The sequence below is a fragment of the Epinephelus moara genome, chromosome 20 (assembly GCF_006386435.1).
Source record: "Epinephelus moara isolate mb chromosome 20, YSFRI_EMoa_1.0, whole genome shotgun sequence".
NCBI classification, from domain to species: Eukaryota; Metazoa; Chordata; class Actinopteri; order Perciformes; family Serranidae; genus Epinephelus; species Epinephelus moara.
Window position 1 is genome coordinate 23981199 of NC_065525.1, and position 19314 is coordinate 24000512.

General features: G+C 42.0%; 1 protein-coding gene across 6 annotated transcripts in view; it reads left to right on the top strand.

Annotated features, from left to right (window-relative positions):
• The window catches only part of mef2aa (myocyte enhancer factor 2aa), a 72449-nt gene that overhangs the window by 43619 nt on the left and 9516 nt on the right, over nucleotides 1-19314 (top strand). For 4 of the 6 annotated variants that reach the window (XM_050073614.1, XM_050073613.1, XM_050073612.1 and 1 more), the window contains 2 exons: nucleotides 11485-11619; nucleotides 13007-13220. In XM_050073614.1, coding sequence (XP_049929571.1) covers nucleotides 11485-11619; nucleotides 13007-13220 — 349 coding nt within the window. Of the gene's footprint in view, nucleotides 1-11285; nucleotides 11418-11484; nucleotides 11620-13006; nucleotides 13221-19314 lie in introns of all 6 variants that reach the window. The other 2 variants (XM_050073615.1, XM_050073617.1) reach the window with 1 other exon arrangement.

Below are 19314 nucleotides of genomic sequence, written 5' to 3' on the forward strand. Positions count from 1 at the left end.
AGTTAATGGGCTAAAACACATAACAGTTGTAGCAGCTTTAAGTTCTATTGGTAAAAACTTATTCAAAAGGTTATCCCTAGAACATCTCATAATATATTGAAAAAGTGTTGGGAAATCAACAACAACTTGCACAGTACAAGTTACAGTACGTTAGCTGAACAATAATGCTGTATATAATTAGTTAGAGTTAAAAGTTATAACTGTAAATAGTTAAATGTATTACTGTTGATTCTTAGATAAAGTCTGTGTTGTGTGGGACATTTATGACGGGTTTTGATAGCGGTGAATCATCATTGTGCATAATTCAGATAATCTTGTTAGGCTGAGCAGTTAGTGGCAGTTTTGAACCGCGTGGCAGTCTTTGTCTTGAGTTCAGTGCTTTTTTTAAGTGCTTTTATCACGTCTTTTAATTTAATTTAATGAAAGATTTAAAGGTTTTTTAATTTGTTCAATATGTGCGCTGAGTTACAGCCTGATTAAACAATATTAGATTTGAAGAGGTCACCAGTGAATATATCACATTTTCATGATTCAGTGTTCGTGCTAACCACTACAGGAGATGTCTTGAGTGGATGTTCTTGATGTTGGCTGGACGAGTACAGAAAGTACACTGTTGTTGTTCAGTTTCAACTCTATGGATAATTACATATGAGACCAGTGTAAGTTGGGAGTCTTAAAGCGGTTTCATGTATTGTTAAAGATGTTGCGTCCTGGCTCCATGTGTGCAGACACAAGTAGTTTTTTGTCTCTGCGGCAGTTCTTTTGCTCCTGTTGCTATTTTCTGATCTCTTCGTTTATTGTAGCGAAACTGACGTTGCCGGTGACAGAAACATAAACAACATCACTTCCTTTGCAACAGAGCGTTTTCCTCTGAAAAGACCAAACTCTATACCTGTTGCTGGCGCCACCTTCTGTAGGGAGGAGAGCTGAAACAAAGGACACTGACAACATATTCTCCTAGCACAATGTGCAATACTACTTCTCAGTGTTATATTATTCAATATAACATTAACTGTTTTTCCCCCACCATTTTAGTTTTTTCCACCATTTTAGTTCATTTTTAGTAACCCTTGGTCTTATTGTAGCCCTATTGTTACCCTATTATGCACTGGTTTTTGCTTCTGCTCCTTGAAAACACTTCTATCTTGTATATTTTTAGATATTTAATTCTCTATTGTTCTAAAACTGGGCCCAGTGAGTGACCCCGGCACAGAGGAACCTACTGGTTGTCTGGTTTGAACAGTTAAAATTGTGGTTACTGTACTTAGTGTTACTGTAATTTGAAGCATTCTCTGGCACAAGAACTTCCTTTGAGACAAATTAAGTTCTATTGAATTGAATTGAACCTTTGTGTTGATGTTCACGGGCAAATGTTAAACAAAGCTGCTGCTCAGTCTATTAAAGTTAGAGTAGGATGTCATCTGAGTTTAGGTTTTCTCTTCCTTCTTCCCGTAACTTCTGACCTGTGGCTGTAAATCTGATGCACCGCCTTGTTCTGCGCTTTTATCTTCAGTGCAGCGAACACAAAAGAAGGGACTTCAAATGTTCACGTCCCCCCCTCTTTTCTTACTAACTAACTCTTTCTCTTTCAGTTTCTTGTTAGTGTTGCAGGTCTTCAGACAAGAGTGCTTGTCTTCTCTGTGTTTTATTTCTCCGTTAACTCTAAAAACTAGTGAGCTGCCATTTCTAGAAACATAGAAGCAAGTTAATTACTGATTTTGTATCTTGGGAAGATTACACTTTCAACAAGTGGTTATTGTAGTTGTTAATATCCATGATTTCTTATTGTCTGAGTGGTGGATGGTGTCCGTCCCATGGTGGAGGTGTAACGCAGCCTATTTAAGACAAACCCAGCTCATTCAAAAGTTTTTATTAATTGAATGCATTGGTTCAGTGACTGCACTGCCGATTCGATTACACTTAATATCCACCTGCAGCTCTTCGCCACTATTTATCTACTCCAGTCTTCCTCTCCGCTGTGCCATCATCATATTACTGTATTCTCCTTTTTTTGGTATTTCACCATCGAGCTCACAGCAGCAGTGATGAGAAATCCTTTTTAAGCTAAATCAAATGTCATCGCTGTTGACATAGACTTATTGGGTTGATGTTGATTTTTCAGGGCTTTTCAATATATGTGAAATTTTTCTGCCAGCCCATTTTTAATATTACAGAAAAAAAGTATGTGCACTTTTGGGCTCCTGTGATTTATTGGAGTGATATTAAAATGATTTTCTATATTTTTTATTTTGACTGTAGGTCACATACAGTATTGCAGATTATATTAAGCATGATGGTAATACCTTAAGAGTATTTTAAATAAGTTAATGGAGATTTACATTCTCTATGATGCTGCCTTGTGATTTGGAAGTTATATTCCCTATGTCGTTGTCTCTGGAGATGATGGTAGCCATTAATTTGTATTTCTGGAATCCTATCATAAATTATATCCTCATATAAACACAAGCGACTTCCTGTTTCCTGTGCGCACGGAGTGTTTTGTATACCTGAGAGCAGCCATTTAACCTCTGGTCCTGCGTTGTAGTCCGGGTCAGCTCCAGAGTTAACTTATGTTGCTAGTCAAAACAAACACACGGGCCGTTCATACAACACCAGCGTCTATTTTCAGACTAGTGCAGTAGGACAAGTTAAAAATAAATATCCCACAAATGCTATAGTGAAAACAGAGAGAAGGGTTGTCTTTGTTCGAGACAGGAATACCTCTGATAATGTTACTTACAGTTATAGTATGTGGTTTCACTTGTGTAGCAAGCAGAAAAATCACCTTCTTCTTTTATACATTCTGTGTGTTCTTCCTTTATTACAGCCTTTTTTATAAAGTTAGGAACACGTGGTGGTGTAAACTCTCCCGGTTATTTCATTTGTCATTACTCTCCTCTTGACATACAGCATCTTAACATTGCCATCTCATATGGAGTAGACTGGTTAGAGTTGTCTGAAAAGTCTTCTCTTGCCACAGCGAGTGAAGCGGTATTAATGGTTCTGTTTCGAGCAACATGCTGGGTTTCAAAGTGCCCCTTTTTGTAGGACAAGGACTCCTTTTCCTCTGGGCTTTTAGTGAAAAAGGGTCACCAGTCCTCTTTTGTAGTTTTCTGAGTGTAATGAAACAGTTGTGGTAATGTTCATGCGAGTATATCACACACTGTTCTATAATATGTGTCCTCTGCTGTGGCACACACAGTAATTGTTACCTGATGGCGGAGTAATGACCTTTAATTTCTGAAAATGCAGTTTGATTATTGGAATTAAACTTGATTACCAGTAGTATCGCCGCTCTCTTTATATATGGGGATTTTGTTCTGCAGGACTATTCAACAGTTATCCTTTGAAATGCTGAATGGCTTAACTCCATTATCAAGGTCTGGTTTTCTGTGCATTTTAAACCCCATCGTGTGTTACATCTCATTGTCTTATGATGTCTCTGCTCTCCAGTGTGTGATGATGCTTGTTACCAGGTTACTGCTAAGAGATTTTTGCTTTTAGCACATGTCGTACTTCATCGACGTCAGACCTTTTTTTTTTTTTCTTTTCACCCTCTCAACTATATCACGTATGTCTCATTTCAGGGTCCCTGAGAGAGAGCTTGTAATGAAAGGAGACACATCAATAACAAAAGACCACAAGCCATAGCGCTTCTTCTCAACATTAGTTTCCACTGACGCTAATGAGTTAATACTTTAAGGTCTAAAATTAGATACGCTTCCTCTCTCAACAACACTACAGTTTATTTACCAAAGAAAAAAGATGCGAGGTATTTTTTTAAAGCTGAATTACACATTTTTCTGTGAGTGTTTTCTTTTCTAATTTGTTATGTGAGGGTGTTTGTGAAATATCAAACTTATAGGGAAAGTTTCTTGGAAACAGCGCTTAGCTGACATGGAAAGTTTAAGGAAGACATTTGAACCCATTTAGCTTCTCCTTGTAATGGGTGTGAAAGCAAATTTAACCTAAGGCATATTTAACCTCTCTGCAAATACATCTGTTCATTCTAAAATGATTAATGTGTCATCAGCCTTTTATTTCGATATGGTGTGGCCATCATGGTGGACGTCATTTTCGGAGCAAAAACTGAAGCAGAAGTTTGACCCGACTCTCAAAGTTTTTACTTGTTTGTTTCATCAATTTTTTAAATGCCCCATAAAATGTCTGCAACTGTATGTGCAGGTACTTTAGCCAGAGAGAAAGGGGCTTCTTCTCCTTTATGCATCAGCTCCAACAGAAATGTTTAATGCATTGCTCGTTTTCATATAAACAGAGAAAAAAACAGATTAAAGCATTTGCTCAGTATTTTTTTCTTTAAATAGTTTTCCAGCTAATTGATGTTGGCAGTCATTTAATGTTGACTTGCACATAAATTAGACATGATTATTCTCTCTGTTCTCCAAATAAAATGCTCTCAGATTTTTGATGTGTTGGGCTTGTGCAACATAATTGAAGTCGACTTTTTATATGTTGTGATTGTGTCTGATCAGTGTTGATATATAACATATCACATATTCATTTTCGTGTTTAATTTATTCATAGGCATAATACTTATCAAACGTCCTATCTTGTCACGATTAACGAGACAACAATGGTGAATATAACTTCAAAGTTTAAGGTATCATCTTCAAAATTTCTTACAATAAAGGAGACAAAGGTATTGCAGCTGTCATTGTTTACATCATCCCTGCAAGCAAAATGTATTTTAGCCACTCAGTCTAAGTTGACTCTATATTGAGAATATTTTCACTGCTTTACTGTCGTTGGACAGCCCTTTCCTTTGGCACTACGTTTTCTCAATCATAGTACTTAAGTATTCCTACGCATCGCTCTCCTCTGGCCTGTTCTGTCTCCCTCTGCAAAACTTCTTTTGTATACTCTGGTTCGTAAAGGTATCCTCTTGTCTCCACAGTGAATGTCATTTTTATTGTAGCTGTCATAATCACTTATTTTTTAGTTTTCTGGTATTTGTTGTCTCTTCATTAAACCGCTAAAGCCTGACCCAAACAGACCTGCGGCCTAACACAACACAATGCACAGTTGTGCTCATGTATAGGAATACTGAAGTCCTATGGTTGAGTAAATGTAGTGCCAAAGGAAAGACCTGTCTTATGGCAAGGTAAAGTTGTGAAAATATTCTCAATATAGCACTTAAACTGGTGAGGACTTTTTAGTGAGGACTTTTTAGGTACATTTTGCTGCCAACCCCTATTCACAGCAATGCATTGCTGAGCTTCTGTATCGGCACTCCTGTCTGCTTCTCTAAACTGGGGGCGTGCCAACCGCCATGTACTGATTGATAAGTAACTCAATCAGCTCAACTTGAAAATATCCGAACTATCCCTTTAAGCTAATTAACCCAGTGCTATTCGGAAAAGTAATGACATGATGTGTTACTTTTCTGCAGTAGCAGCGTGTTGGATGGCACATGACATTGGGTTCCAATAGTTTCTCAAACTGAGCTCAAATCACATACCTGCCATAAACTGTGGCATGACCCACATGAATCAGGTCAGACATTAAGCTGACCTAATTTGGTTTGATCTAGTTACTGAGTGTGCCACAGTGATACTAGTTATGTTAAAGATCATTAGAACCGCAAGCTGCGAGTCCACCCTCTGTGTTCTTCAATGACCTTCTGGGCTGAGCGGCTGAAATGAGACCTTGCTTTTCGTGCACAGCGGCTTCTGTGAGTTAGCTCGTACAACAATCAGCTTGCCCTTGTGCCCCCCTCCTCCCACTGTGCGTGCTGTGCGGCCAACCCCTCCTGCCCAGGGGCGAGGACAGAGCAAAGCCTGCTGGGATTGGGGGGGGCGGGGAGCTGGGGGTTAGCTGGCACTGTGCCACCTTCCCCTGACTGCCTGGCCTGACTGGGGGCAAAGAGGGAGGCTGCTGTGTCTCAGATTGATGAGGACAGGTCTGTGGTCTGGGTATAGAGTGTTGCAGAACAGACGTCCTGCTGGCACATCCTGCCCTCTCTGCCGCACGCCCCCCAGCCCTCCGTACTCGCCTTATCGGAACTCCTAATTGTCCTTATGAATATTTTAGAGGCGAGCAGGAATGGGAGTTCAGGGTTGGGGGTATGGTTTCAAGGGCCCTGACAGCTAATGATCCACTCAATGACCAGAGAGAGAGAGCGGGAGACAGGGAGACAGGGAGTAAAAACGGTCGGGAAGATTTTCAATAATCTGTATGTTAATGTTTTTGTCTGGATTGTAATTCCCTCTGATCAGTTTTTAATGTGTGCCACCTTTTCTTTGTATGGAGTGGGAACAGAGACTGTGTGTTCTCATTCTTTTTAATCTGTAGATAATGATGACATTGGTTTGCCTTTATCCTCAATTTGTAGTTTAATTCCCTCCTGTCTATACTGAAAATATGCAGTCCGCTGATTGAGACTGTTCCCTCTCACTGTGGCGGCTAATAGCTTTGTCACATCAGTCATTCACCACAGTCTCAGAGCAGAAAGCTCTGAAGGGACTGCTCACTGCACAGCAATTGCCTCTTATTCAGTAACGTGGATGGGCTATTTTTAATTGGCACTCTAGTAGAATGCAGGTAGTCGTTGGCAGTATACAGTATAGGATCTAATTAGTTTGTTCTCATGTGTATCTCTCGCTGGTTCAGACTTAGTAAGCATGACTCACTTTGGATTAATAGGTCACGACTTGAGCTCACAGCGGTGTGTCCATTGTCATTGTAGTGTCAGGTGGGATTGAATCTCACTATGTATGTACAGCTACAAGACAACAATGTCAAAATAAAAAGCAGACGGTCGAGTTGCCCCCTCCTGCTGCTCTTCCTGTCTACTGTGTAACTAGACAATGGAGTGAGCCACAGGAAGGACATGAATCCAGCCTCATATCCTCAAATCAGTCAGTAATGTGGAATGGTCATGAGATTAAACAAGATATGTCTGGGCATTACAGAGGTCTCCTTATCTACTGTAATAACCCCTCACTCCCAACTCACAATATGCGGTGGGAAATGGAGAGAGAGGGAGGAAGAAGAAGAAGGCTTCCTGCATTACAGTAACCTAGTGCTGGGCTATGGCATACTACAGACCAACCAAAAGAGGCTTTTATTCCCCTCAAGTGAAGACTACAGCACCACAGGGGGAAAAGGAACATGATGGTAGTGAAAGTCTCTTAAGATGTTATATAAGAGCAGGAATATTCCTCAGCAGATAAAAGCCTTCCTATCAGCCGCCTTCCCATGCTGATTTCCTAGTGCGTTCACACTCAAAGAAGCCCTTTGATAAGCACATTAGATGGAACGGCCTGGACACAATGGTGATGTCATGAGGATTAGCACGCTACCTTGCTTAGTGTAGCGGCGGGCACAAGGGCTAATTCACAGCACTGCAGGGCGAGAGGCTGGGAGACCCGGCTGAAATGAGGTGAGGGGAGGCCGCTGCACAACAACCGGTTAAAATATAGCCTTGGTGTACTTTCGGGGCAGGCTGGGATAAACACGACATGCATTAAACATTCATGTTGTTCTCCACTTTTGGAACATTTTGTGTAATTTCCCGCTGTTGCCATTACATGACAAACTGTCTTGCTGTTGAGGGGCCTGTAATCAGAGCAGTGATGCACCAGTCACAGGTCAGGTGGTCCTCTACCGATAGTGAAAGCTGCTGTGATTCAGGCACAATGGACGAACCAGCCTCTTCATGCCTTTCCTTTCAGCCATCTCCCCCACAATTTTGAAGTTGAGCTTTTATGCCGAACCACTATCTTCCTCCTTTCACCCTGCCTTCTATTCATGTACAGTACTGTACAGTACATGAATAAGTTAAATGCAGAAAGCTCTCTTGACACAAGAGAGAGGAAGAACATCAGAGCGAAATTGTTTTCCAAGACTCGCAGCAGCGGAGTACGTTGCTTGGGCCCATTTCACTGAAAGTGCTTCTCAAGAAAACAGGTGATGTAGGTGGCTTATGCAACGGTTTGGGTTTTATTTTTAATCCACGGAATAGTGTTTGCTTCCATTTTGCAATAAAAATGTGAATATAAGGCTTAAAAGTGAATCTGAAGTCCAGAATCGAGCAAAAAATGTTTATGTATTTCCACAGCATTTTTTAAGGTATTAACTGGGCAGAAGTACATTGAAAAAGAAGTCCTATTGATCTCTTTATCTGATCTTTATATGGCATGCAAGGTTACCTTTCACTGCCCTATACTCTTCTTTACTGAGCATATACTGCAAATCTGGAGAGGCAATTACTGTGCTGAATGTTCCCCATGGTTACAGCCTGGTTAATAGTCAGGGCTCAGGTGGAGATGACGGATAGATGTTTTCTTCAGGATGAGGAAGCCTCAAGGCCTCCTGCAATGGAAAATGTTTTTTTTAAGAGAAGTTCAAGTATCACACAAGCAAACTGATGGACACACATACATGCAAGCACAGACAATGGTGCCCAGTTGGTTTGACGTCAGCCACTCAGAGTCTCATTTTTATTTGAAGAGCCAAATTTCTATCAATACAGGTTTGGACTGCTGTGAGAAAATAGCAGCTGGCCTTGTTCCCACTCATCTTTGTGAGCCTCTCAGGACCTTGTGAATAGATTACACAAGTTCCCTTGTCCATACTCTCTCCGGGCCCCCCTCGTGCAACAAACAGCCTATATCTTTCATTAGAAATGCTACTGAAAATCCCAACCTCAGCTCTATTCACATCCAGCCAACTTTGCTTTCGCAAGTACAAACCCCACATCTTGATTCAACATTTGAAACTGCTTTTATAAAACTATTCATAATGCAAAAAGGAGTTATCTTTTCTTTTTTGCATCCTAATCGTCTCAGTAAGTTTTTCCCCCTTTTTCTAGGTCAGAACACTATAGTGTCTGGAGCAGTCTGCAGCATAGACATGTAAGAGCAAAGTTGATCTGGGGTCGGGTGGCCTTCAGGGCTCCATGTGGTCCCTTCTACGGCCATATCTCTGCGCGGCTGCGTCTGATTGGCCAGCATGGGGAGCCAGGTCTTGACAGGTGTTTGGAAGAGGGACACCTGTTTGGCCATGTGCTGATTTAGTGATCCATTTACTGGGAGCTGTGGGCAGCGTCTGTGGGACACCCAGAACATGCCAAGTCATTTAACAAAGAATTACAGCCATGCTTTCCCAGCCCTTAGATGTTATATGAATTACAAGAGACGATTAACTCTTGCGCACAAAATGGCGTCCATACACGCGGCACCTTCAGTGCATCTTTTTAAGGATAATATGTATTGTAGTGATTCGTGTAATGTATCATGGAGCAGATCTGATTGCTGCCTGCCCTTGTCTGCTGCTATCTGGTTCCCGCTCACCCACTATGCTGCTGCAACCCCTCCCTAAATGGCTTGGGCCAGTGGGTGCGGCGTAATGAAGGCTGGCCAGGCTTGTTGTGAAAGTAGAAAGTAGAGCAGCCCTGCCCATCTTGCGACCAGTCCGACCAAGCTATTCCCATAATGAGCAGGTTGGAACCTAAATTTGCAGGTTCAGATCAGATCTTGGGCTCACTGGTGGAGAAAGTGCATAGTTTAACCCCAGTAAACACAGGCCTTTCAGGACCCTAACTAGAGAGGGTTCGTTCAGTAAACAGGAAATGAACCAGCAAGGCGTTTTCTTAGAATGAGAAGAATGCCCCTGCTCTGTACCGCACCAAACAGTAATGCATCTGTGGTACAGTGGTGGCCATTCATTATCTAGAAGACTTATCTCTCTCTCTCGCTTGCTCTCCTCTGGGCATTGCGGACACTTATGTTTCAAGAGATGTGGGTGCTTTTCTGAACTTCCTTATTTCCGCGCACACTGCTGGAGATCGACATTGTTAAAATTTACGTCCCTCACAAATTGTGTGCATGTGCATGCACGGAGACGAGGTGGAGCAGCGCAGGATTTGGCATCATCTCGTTCTAATGAGCAATGATATTATGCAGGACTCTCATAAAGCCATAGCACAGGTTTTAGGAAATGTAACTTACACTGAGGTTGTGGTGAGCAGCGCTGGGTTAGCCGCATTGTCTTGCACAGACCTATACGTACCGTCACACCGCTGTCAGAGGATGTAGCAGCTGTAGAAACATCCCCCCCCCTCCCCCCACCACACACATACTGCACATATGCACTACACACACTCCCACTCACATAAGTCTCTCTTTCTTTCTCTTTCACACACACACACACACACACACACACACACACACACACACACACACACACACACACACACACATTTTCCACTTTCTTAGGTGATGAAGACCAGAAACAGAGAGTAAGGTCTCATTAGTGTGTGTAGGTTCCTCTCCTCTGCCTCACACTCTGACCCCTGCATCCACAGGAGTCAGTGACCTTCCTGTAGACACGAGGCCTCCGAGGCAGCCCACAGACAGGGCAGGGCGCTGCTGTGGACCTGCAGTAGTCTGATAGAGGAACCTTGCGAGCCACACATAAATCATGTTTTGATGTACGCTGCCTTGATATCACATGCTGTCACATGCTGTCAGCGAGTCTTGTTAACACCGCTATTCAGAGCTGTAATGAGGAGCAGAGAACAGCCTGTAAGAAAGTGCGCGAAAGAGCAAAGCGTTGCGTTTATTTGTTTAGTTGTATGACATGTTTTTTTTTCACGAAGTTAGAATAGGCTCTTTATAACACCACAACACACCACCCTATGTACTTAGGAGCACTTTGCTTTTTACAATAATTGCTCAATTTCACACTCAAATAGGCATCTTCGACCACATTTGATAATCCATTTTATTCCCCCCACATGCATTAACTTTGATAAGATCCCACGAGTGACAACCATACTGAATTACAGACTGGGACAGTCTTAAAGTGCGCTGCTGTAGGATCGTCTTATGCAGGGGTTTCTTCCAGCTGGGTGGCTTATGATAACTGAAACATAATGAAAAATGCAAACACACACTCGCAGCAAGAGGAGGAAGAACGGAGAGGGATGGAGGTAGGGAGGAGGAGGGTGAAGGAGAGAGAAAGAGAGGAAAAGGGAGGAGGACAATATTTTGTTTCTCTGAACACATCTGAAGGGTGAAAGGATATAGAGTGACATTTCAGTTTCCCCTTGGTACAGAGCCTTGTATTGAGCTACAGTTTAGCCTAGCATTTGTGCAGCAGCTGTTCTTGTGCTGCAACAAAAGAAAAAAAGGAAAGACAATCGTACTGTAGATGTTTATTTTTGTTCATGTTTGATTTATATTTCCAGGAGAAGTGTATATATATTAGGTAACACCACTACTACTATACTGTTTCTTCTCAACTGTGCAATTTCCTTTCAGAAATTGAGAAACAAAGGCCATAATGACTGTGCTAGTCCTGATCCTGATGACTGTTTTGGGCACAGCCCCCTCATGGACGACCATTTCGGCAAACTAAACGAAGAGAGTGATTTAATGTACAAGCGCTGTGGTGTAAGTACTTCCTTTGTCCCCTGCTGTTTTGTGTTGATTTCTGTCTTTATGTTGATGTTCACTACAGGCGCTAAACAAGAAAGAACACAGAGGTTGTGATAGCCCGGACCCCGATGCCTCATATGTCCTCACTCCTCACACAGAAGAAAAGTATAAAAAAATTAATGAGGAGTTTGATAATATGATGAGAAATCATAAAATCGTAAGTACTGTAAATGCAACGTTTTTGCTTGGCTTTGTGGCACAAAAGGATTTTCACTCTTTTTTTCATTTAACTTTTTCCTCTTTTTGTTACCTTCCCCCCCCCCCCAGAACCTCTGTCAACTTCTTTCAGAACTACTCTATCTTAAGATTAATGCCCCCCCCCGTCACTGGGTGTGCATTTGTTTCTTATGTTGATTTGTTCTGCAACTGATATTTTGACACACCCTGATAAGATCACATTTCATGTGAACAGGTGAAATGTTGCATGCTTCTGCTGGAAAGAAAACACCCCAGTATCATGGTCATGTTATCATTAATCAAGCAGCAGCAGCTATTTAAACATCAGAGTGTACAGAACATACATACTCACACATGGTGAGTGTTTATCATAAGGATCTGCAGGTTTATTTCCATCTCAGACCTGATTTTACCCCATAATGTAACAAAAACAAATTAAATATTTCACAGTTCCTTGATAATGTCATGTTCCTCCTTTTAAATCTTCCTGTTACCTCTCTCGCAGTGCATTCTAGCATAAAATATCCCTTACTCCTGAACAGCTCCAGCAGTAAAGTGTTCCCAGAGCACACTAACACTGCACTATCATTTAGCATCCTCCCTCTCCTTCATCAAGTACCACACTGGCTCACCCACTAAAACACCACAAATCTTTTGTGATCTTATCATGCGTGACAATATTAGACTTGTGCAAGAACACAGTGCATACTAAGCAGTCGTTCTCTATATGTCCCTGACATGACAAGCATCACTTTGCCATTAACAAACTAATGATAACGGCCGACTGGCTCACTGGATAATGCTATGATGAAACGTTCTCACTGCCACCTGTCATTCTCACTTGTGCTTTGCACAGTCAGCACTTTGTAGGTAAATGCAAGTGAGTCACGATTCTTGTAGCTGTGAATCCCCGCTACCCCTCTCTGCTGTGCCGAGAAACACGTTACACCGTGGTGTTTCAGAAGGCAAAAGTACGTCTGTAGTGCTGACTGCTGCAATGCCGAAGTGAATCACCTGAGTGCATGTTTATTTGTTTTCTGTGTTTTCTGTGTGTGTTGCGGTAGCACTGAAAATGTGTGTGTTCTTTATGTGTGATATTAATGACAATAATCTTCTTTGATGGTTATATAGTGTCACTCAGCAGCCCTCAGATGTGGGGCAGAAATGTTTCCTAAAATATTTTGTTATAAAGCAGCGGCAGAGTTGAAAACACACAGTGTATCCTTGTTTATGAAAGCAAACCCTCAAGGGGAGCTCTCTGTTAATGATGCCATGACAACCACTGACCCATCAGACTCATCATCAGACCTTGGGTTTTGAGTGTGTTTGTGTATAAACCTCTGTGTGTGTTTGTCTCCCTCTTGTAGCCCACAGCATTGCCTCAGCAGAACTTCTCCATGCATGTGGCAGTGCCTGTATCCAATCCCAATGCCATGTACCAGCCAGGAGGGACTCTGGGCAGCCAGGCACTGGCAGCAGCCACGGCCTCTCTGAGTGACAGTGGGATGCTGTCCCCTCCACAGGCCTCTCTGCACAGGAATGTGGGTTCAAGTGGAGGACCCCAGAGGCCCACCAGTACAGGTTAGTGAACAAAAACCACAGTTAATTAGTCAGAGTGGTGCACAGAGGATGATCCAGACCACTCAGAGCAGGTTTTATTTACGATTGAAGCCCCTTTGTGTGCATTTGTGTGTGATTATATTATCTTTCTCATTATTCTGATGACATAAATGCTTTGTTTGTAGAATGATTTTACAATTCTAGTGAGAACTAATAGTGGTCAATGAGGAGGTCATTAGCCTACCATAGCATAAATTACAGAAGCAGGCAGAAACAGCTAGCCTGGTTCTCTCCAATGCTAAAAAACAAGTACTGTCTCCTCAAAACCTCATTACATGAACATACTTAATAACAGAAGTTACTAATATGTGGACTTTGTGGAAGTTATATGATGTAAAACTATGAATTTCTTTTCTTTCTTTTTTTTTTTTTGGATGAACTACAGTTAATACATGTGCCCTGCATTTCTCTCAGAGTGGTTCTCTCTGTGGTGGTTGCCTGGCAACTTCACAGTGAAAATAAAACTACCCAAGAAGTAGTCACACCACATAACCCCCGTAAAACCACAACGCCTTAGGTAGATTTTTTCGAACTTTGGTTGGAGCCAGGCTAGCTGTTTCCTGTTGCTTCCACTCTTTATGCTAAGCTAGGCTAATTGCATCTTGGCTCTAGCTTTACACTTTGTGCACAGACATGGGTTGGTGTCAATCTCCTCATCTAACTCTATGCAAAAAAACCATCATGTTCATCCTCTTCCTCTTAGTGCCCCAGTGGCATTTGAATCTAACACAGCTGTCAATCAAGTAGATCACAGCTGGAGAACTGTGGTCAAACTGTCAAACTAGGCAGTGCTGATTAAATATGAATCAAATTCTGTTACTGCACTGCCCATTTCTCACCTCAAATTTTTTTCAGAGACATATTTTAGTGTACTGTTTAGCTGTAACATGAGAAAGTTAGTGACCCGGCTGCCATGTTGAAAACAGTTAAGCAAAACCAAGCGCCGCCCACCAGCCAGACCAACGTTCTCATGTTACAGCTGAACAGTACTCTAAAATATGTTTCTAAAAAAAATTTGTGGTTTGTGGTTTTTCTACCAACTGTAGCTTTAAAGGGGAACGTTTTTTCCAACCTGGGCCCTATTTTCTGATCTACTTTTTTCTAAATTAGTGATAGGATGTTCAATATTTGATATTTCTCCAGTACGAAGCTAGGGCTGACCTGCCTGCAGCCCGTGAGCGCGTGCTATATTAAATAATAGGGCACTGGGACAGCGTCACACAACGTCAAAATACGTCCACTAAAAGTACATTTTTTTCACACAGATAGGCTCGGATTGTTAGTATAATTATCCGACAACATAACGAAAGGAGAAATGAAAGTCTGTGTTTACCTTAACTGGATTCGGACATGTTCCTCTGCCTGTTGCTGCTCCCTCTCTCTCCTCGTCCGCTCTTCAGTTTCAATGAGCTCTGCGTAAGTGTACGTCCGTGTTCAAATTAATATGGGCGGTCAGCAAATTCAAATAGCTCATCCAGATCCAGTTGGTCAAAATCGGGTAAAAATTCAGACATGTTTCTTGTGGCAAGTCAAAACAGTCACTCAGAGAGTGAAAGTCTTGCTCTGAAATCTCATGTCTCACGAGATTCTTCTTCTTCTTCTTTGGTATTTTACTATACTGTCTATGGTGTTTTACGACAGTTGGTCTCGCGAGTTGTTGCAGGAAGTTACTGCTGGAGCGAGCTTACAAATGAGACTGTCATGGCTGAATTCTTACCCGATTTTGACCAACTGGATCTGGATGAGCCATTTGAATTTGGTGACCGCCCATATTTATTTGAACACGTAGTACACAGACGTACACGGACGTACACGGACGCAGAGCTCATTGAAGAGGGACAAGGAGAGAGGGAGCAGGCAGAGGAAGTGTTTTGACTTGCCACAACAAATATGTTCGATTCCAGCTAAAGGTAAAGACAGACGTTCATTTCTCCTTTCCGTTATGTTATCGGATAATTATACTAACAATCCGAGCGAACTTTTAGTGGACGTATTTTGACGTTGTGTGACGCTGTCCCAGTGCCCTATTATTTAATATAGCGCGCACTCACGAGCTGCAGGCAGGTCCGCCCTAGCTTCGTACCAGAGAAATGTCAAATATTGAACATCCTATCACTCATTTAGACAAAAGTAGATTGGAAAATAGGGCCCAGGTTGAAAAAACGTTAGTTCCCCTTTAAAGTTTCTTCTGGGTTTTTTGGTTACCTCCAAGGCACATATAGTTCTTTGGTTTTTTTTAAGATGGTGTTGGATATAAGGGACCTAAGGTCAAGCAGTCATGTGATACTAACACCCCTAACCTGGCGTTTGTGTGATATCTATTTTTCACACCCTCCAAAATGCTCATCATCACACCTTTTACTGTATCAGCGTTGTGGAAAAATGATGTCAGTCCACACTAGTGCTTGTACGACTGGTCTGACTCAGTCGGTCCAGATGGCTTTTGCAAGATTCAGCTACACTGCATACGATAGAAGTACATGCAACAATGTGTGAAATGCCTCATTCAAAATTAACCACGTATCAGAATTGGCCAACACCTACCCATATGCAGGGGGTTTACTTAATGGTTGTTTTATTCGCTGCTCTATGTGTATTGTTTTTTTTTTTTCTTTTTTATGATTCATATTAGATCAGTGTTTTATTACAAGCTAAAAAAAATGCCCAGACTCATGTGGCGTGTTGGCAGTGTGTGCTTGAGTTAAGCGTATCTTTTGAAAGCGTCTACATTGTAGAGTTTTCATTCGACTGTTAGGAGAGAGGTTCGAGCAGATGCCTGATTTCCAAGACAATTGGTAATTGCTTGCTGCAGGTGCATCCTCATAGTGGAACTCTGCATTCACCACCTCCAACTTTATAACAAACACCATGCTGAACGCAGCTTGATGTTCAATATATGATCTTTAATCACATATTGAATATTTCCCCCACCATGAGGACACTGGTGGGAGCACACACGCCTCCCTTTGGTGTGCTGTGAAGATAGATCTACATGACATTTTCATGTCTGGTCTGGCATCTCCATCACATGCTCTGCTAGCTTGCAGAAGGATGCAGATGGTTAATCATATCACTCTGTGCATCTCATTAGGTGGCATGCTGGATACCACAGACCTTTCAGTGCCAAGTGGTGTGGGCTCCAGCCCAGCGGGTAAGTCCTCCCTAGAGATTCATTAGCTCTCTGTAGCTCTGCCCAATAGGCCTCCTGCTTAGCACGCGAGCTGGATAGTTGCGTTTCCATCTGTGATTGGTTCAAGACGGTTGTCACTATCATTGACTGATAGTGCCTTTGCCCGACTTTATTTTCACTGCATGCACCGTGAATACAAGTGTTACTCCTCTCAACAGAGGGAATCTATAGTATGCTTGTTAAACGCATGTGTGAGAGATGGGAAACGGCTCGGCGGCATTCACACAGTGTGGTGTTTGTGCTTGAAAGCAACCTGGGTAACCAGGCGAGGCAATTAGCTGTCCAACTGACTTTGGCAGGTAAATAAACGCAGCGTTTCCTTTAAACTTGTCACCTCTATGTAGCCCTCCCCCATCCTGTTTCCTTCCCTCTATTGACAGGTGCATCTGTTTCCCCCCACTACTCTGACAGCCCTTATAAGGCTGGAGAGGGTCTGTAAGATGCCTAGACCAGCATAACCCTTTAGGTATTCGGGCCATGACATCCCACTAAGTCCTCGGTACACAATGACCGGACAGCCTGTCATGGCTGCAATGTGCTGTGTGAGAGGCACAGGCAGGTGGAGTTAACTCTTCGCTTGTCACTTAGCTTGCTGTACTCCATATAGTATTTCTGACAGCATGCAATATGGTGTTTCGAAACTGGACGAATTCAATGTTCATAGCTTGTGGACGACCACAAAAATATAAGCCTGTGATGGGATATTTGTCGAGGTATTGATTAGAAAGTATGAGCACTCGGAGTCGGTTTACAACATTTTAAAAGGAGTGCTGGGTAAGTTCAGGGTGTGGCACAGGGTCAGGATAGTTAGTATCCTCTGCCAGGGGGCGTCAGCGTTTGGCACAGAGCGAGCATGGTGCAGCTGTTGTTTGTACCAAGTGTGTAGAACAGCAGAGACTACAGGGAGGAGAAACCTCTCCAGCCCTGCTGTCAGATGACCATTCCTGACATAGCTCTGATTTTTCACAAGTAGCAGCTATGACCACAGCAGAAGCCTTTCAAAGTGGCCAGATGGAAGATGTGCCGTGTGATATCTTCTCTCCTGTTCGATGGTGTCACCACAGAGAGAGGATTTTTTTTTCCATAAGGCAAATAGAAGAAGTGAACTATTTTCTACACAACCTCCGGGTCCCTATGTGGGTTCACTTATTAGCTGGTTGTAGGAATCGCCTGACTTGCAAGCACACATGTGTTAATGTCACAGGTAGCATCATTGGGAAGTTTTTTCTAGCGAACAAATTTCAGTTGTTCCTTCTAAAATAAACCATCTGTTGTTCTTGTTTAGTCTTTGGATTAGATAATGGCTCCACTTTCAAAAAACAATCTCTTTTTGTCTCATTTTGTGCCGTTACATCAGTGTGCAGCTCTATAATAGATCTTTTCTTTCAACAGCTCATACAATTACTCCTAATTACAAGCTCTGCTCCTTGACTGGTGAGCATTAAGAATGAAAGCTGTGTATATGTCTGCCTGCTGTACACAACCCTTCGACAGTATTGAAACATCGCATGTTCTTGAAATACAATTACAAAGTATGTTTTTGTGTTCAGCAGATCACATCAGGTAAAAGAAGAAATCGTTTTTGTTGGTGCAAATGTTACTTTTAGAAAGTTATTTTCTTTTGCTGTAGGTTGATTGAATGCGAAACATGTATTCAGAGATGGAGGATGATGATGAATCATATCCATGCTGTATAAAAATACAAGAACGATTGTGTACCTGGTTGCCATCTGCCATAACAAATCACCTTCTGCACATCTTGCCTGGTCTTAGTTCTCTGAGACACAACAGTAGGACTGTGCGTGGCATCTATTATTAGAAAACTGTTTTTGGAGGCCTTGATTCACATCTATTATTTCTTCTCATTCATCAAGACATTTTCTTTTCTGCCTGAACCTGACTCACGTGGGATGCTGGGCACAATAAGTCTCAGTGTTTTTCTTTCCCTGGCCTTAAAATGAAAACTGAATGTTTCAGTTGTAAACACAAGGCCTTATGTAATGCCCCTCTCCCAGACCGTGTTAATAATTCAGGACAATGAACAGAAACCAAACAGCTTTCAACACGCGCAGGTTTCAGTCAGAGAGGATTTATTGGCAAGACCGAGCCGTTAGAGAAGTCTGAATATGGAATGAGGGCAGCAGACATCAGAAAAAAGCCCACTGAAACGTCCCCCGCCGATAGGCTGGGTCTTAACTTGTGGCTGTTACCTTGGCTCAAAATTAACTTTGTGGTCTGAATATTTGTTCAGACATGTGCTCCCTTCTTGGCAATTATTTGAAAGATGTGTGGGATTTAATCATCCGCAGACATCTGAAGTCATAATCAGAGGCAGATTCCAAAGATATGTAAGTCAGGTGGGCCTGACTGTGGCTAGTGAAGACAGCACTGAGTGTATGTCCTTACCCTGTGAAGCAACGTGTGTCGTACTGTTGGTATGGAAGTGAACAAAGAAAATGACTGACATGTTAATAGAAACAGTGTGAGTACATTCTTGTTTCAGTCATGCTTTATAAAATAATTTGACAACAACAGTAACAGTTTAATGCACAAAATAAAACTCAGTGGATCAGTAGATATATATACGTGCTAAGAGGCGGCACGGGAGGCATATATCATTCTTCACTCTATTATAGCTACTTTTTTTTGGACAAAAAACACTGTAAAGGACATTTAACAATACAAATAGGCACAGAAACGTGTATGTGATTATATAATTAGTTGTGTGTGTGTAGTTATGGGTTAAATGATGCACAAAAATGAAGAAGACTTTGTTTTCGATGCATCATTTGTTACATTTTACATTAAATATGCTATTTGAAGGTGTAAATACATATAATGTTTTAATGTGTGTGTTACCAGAGG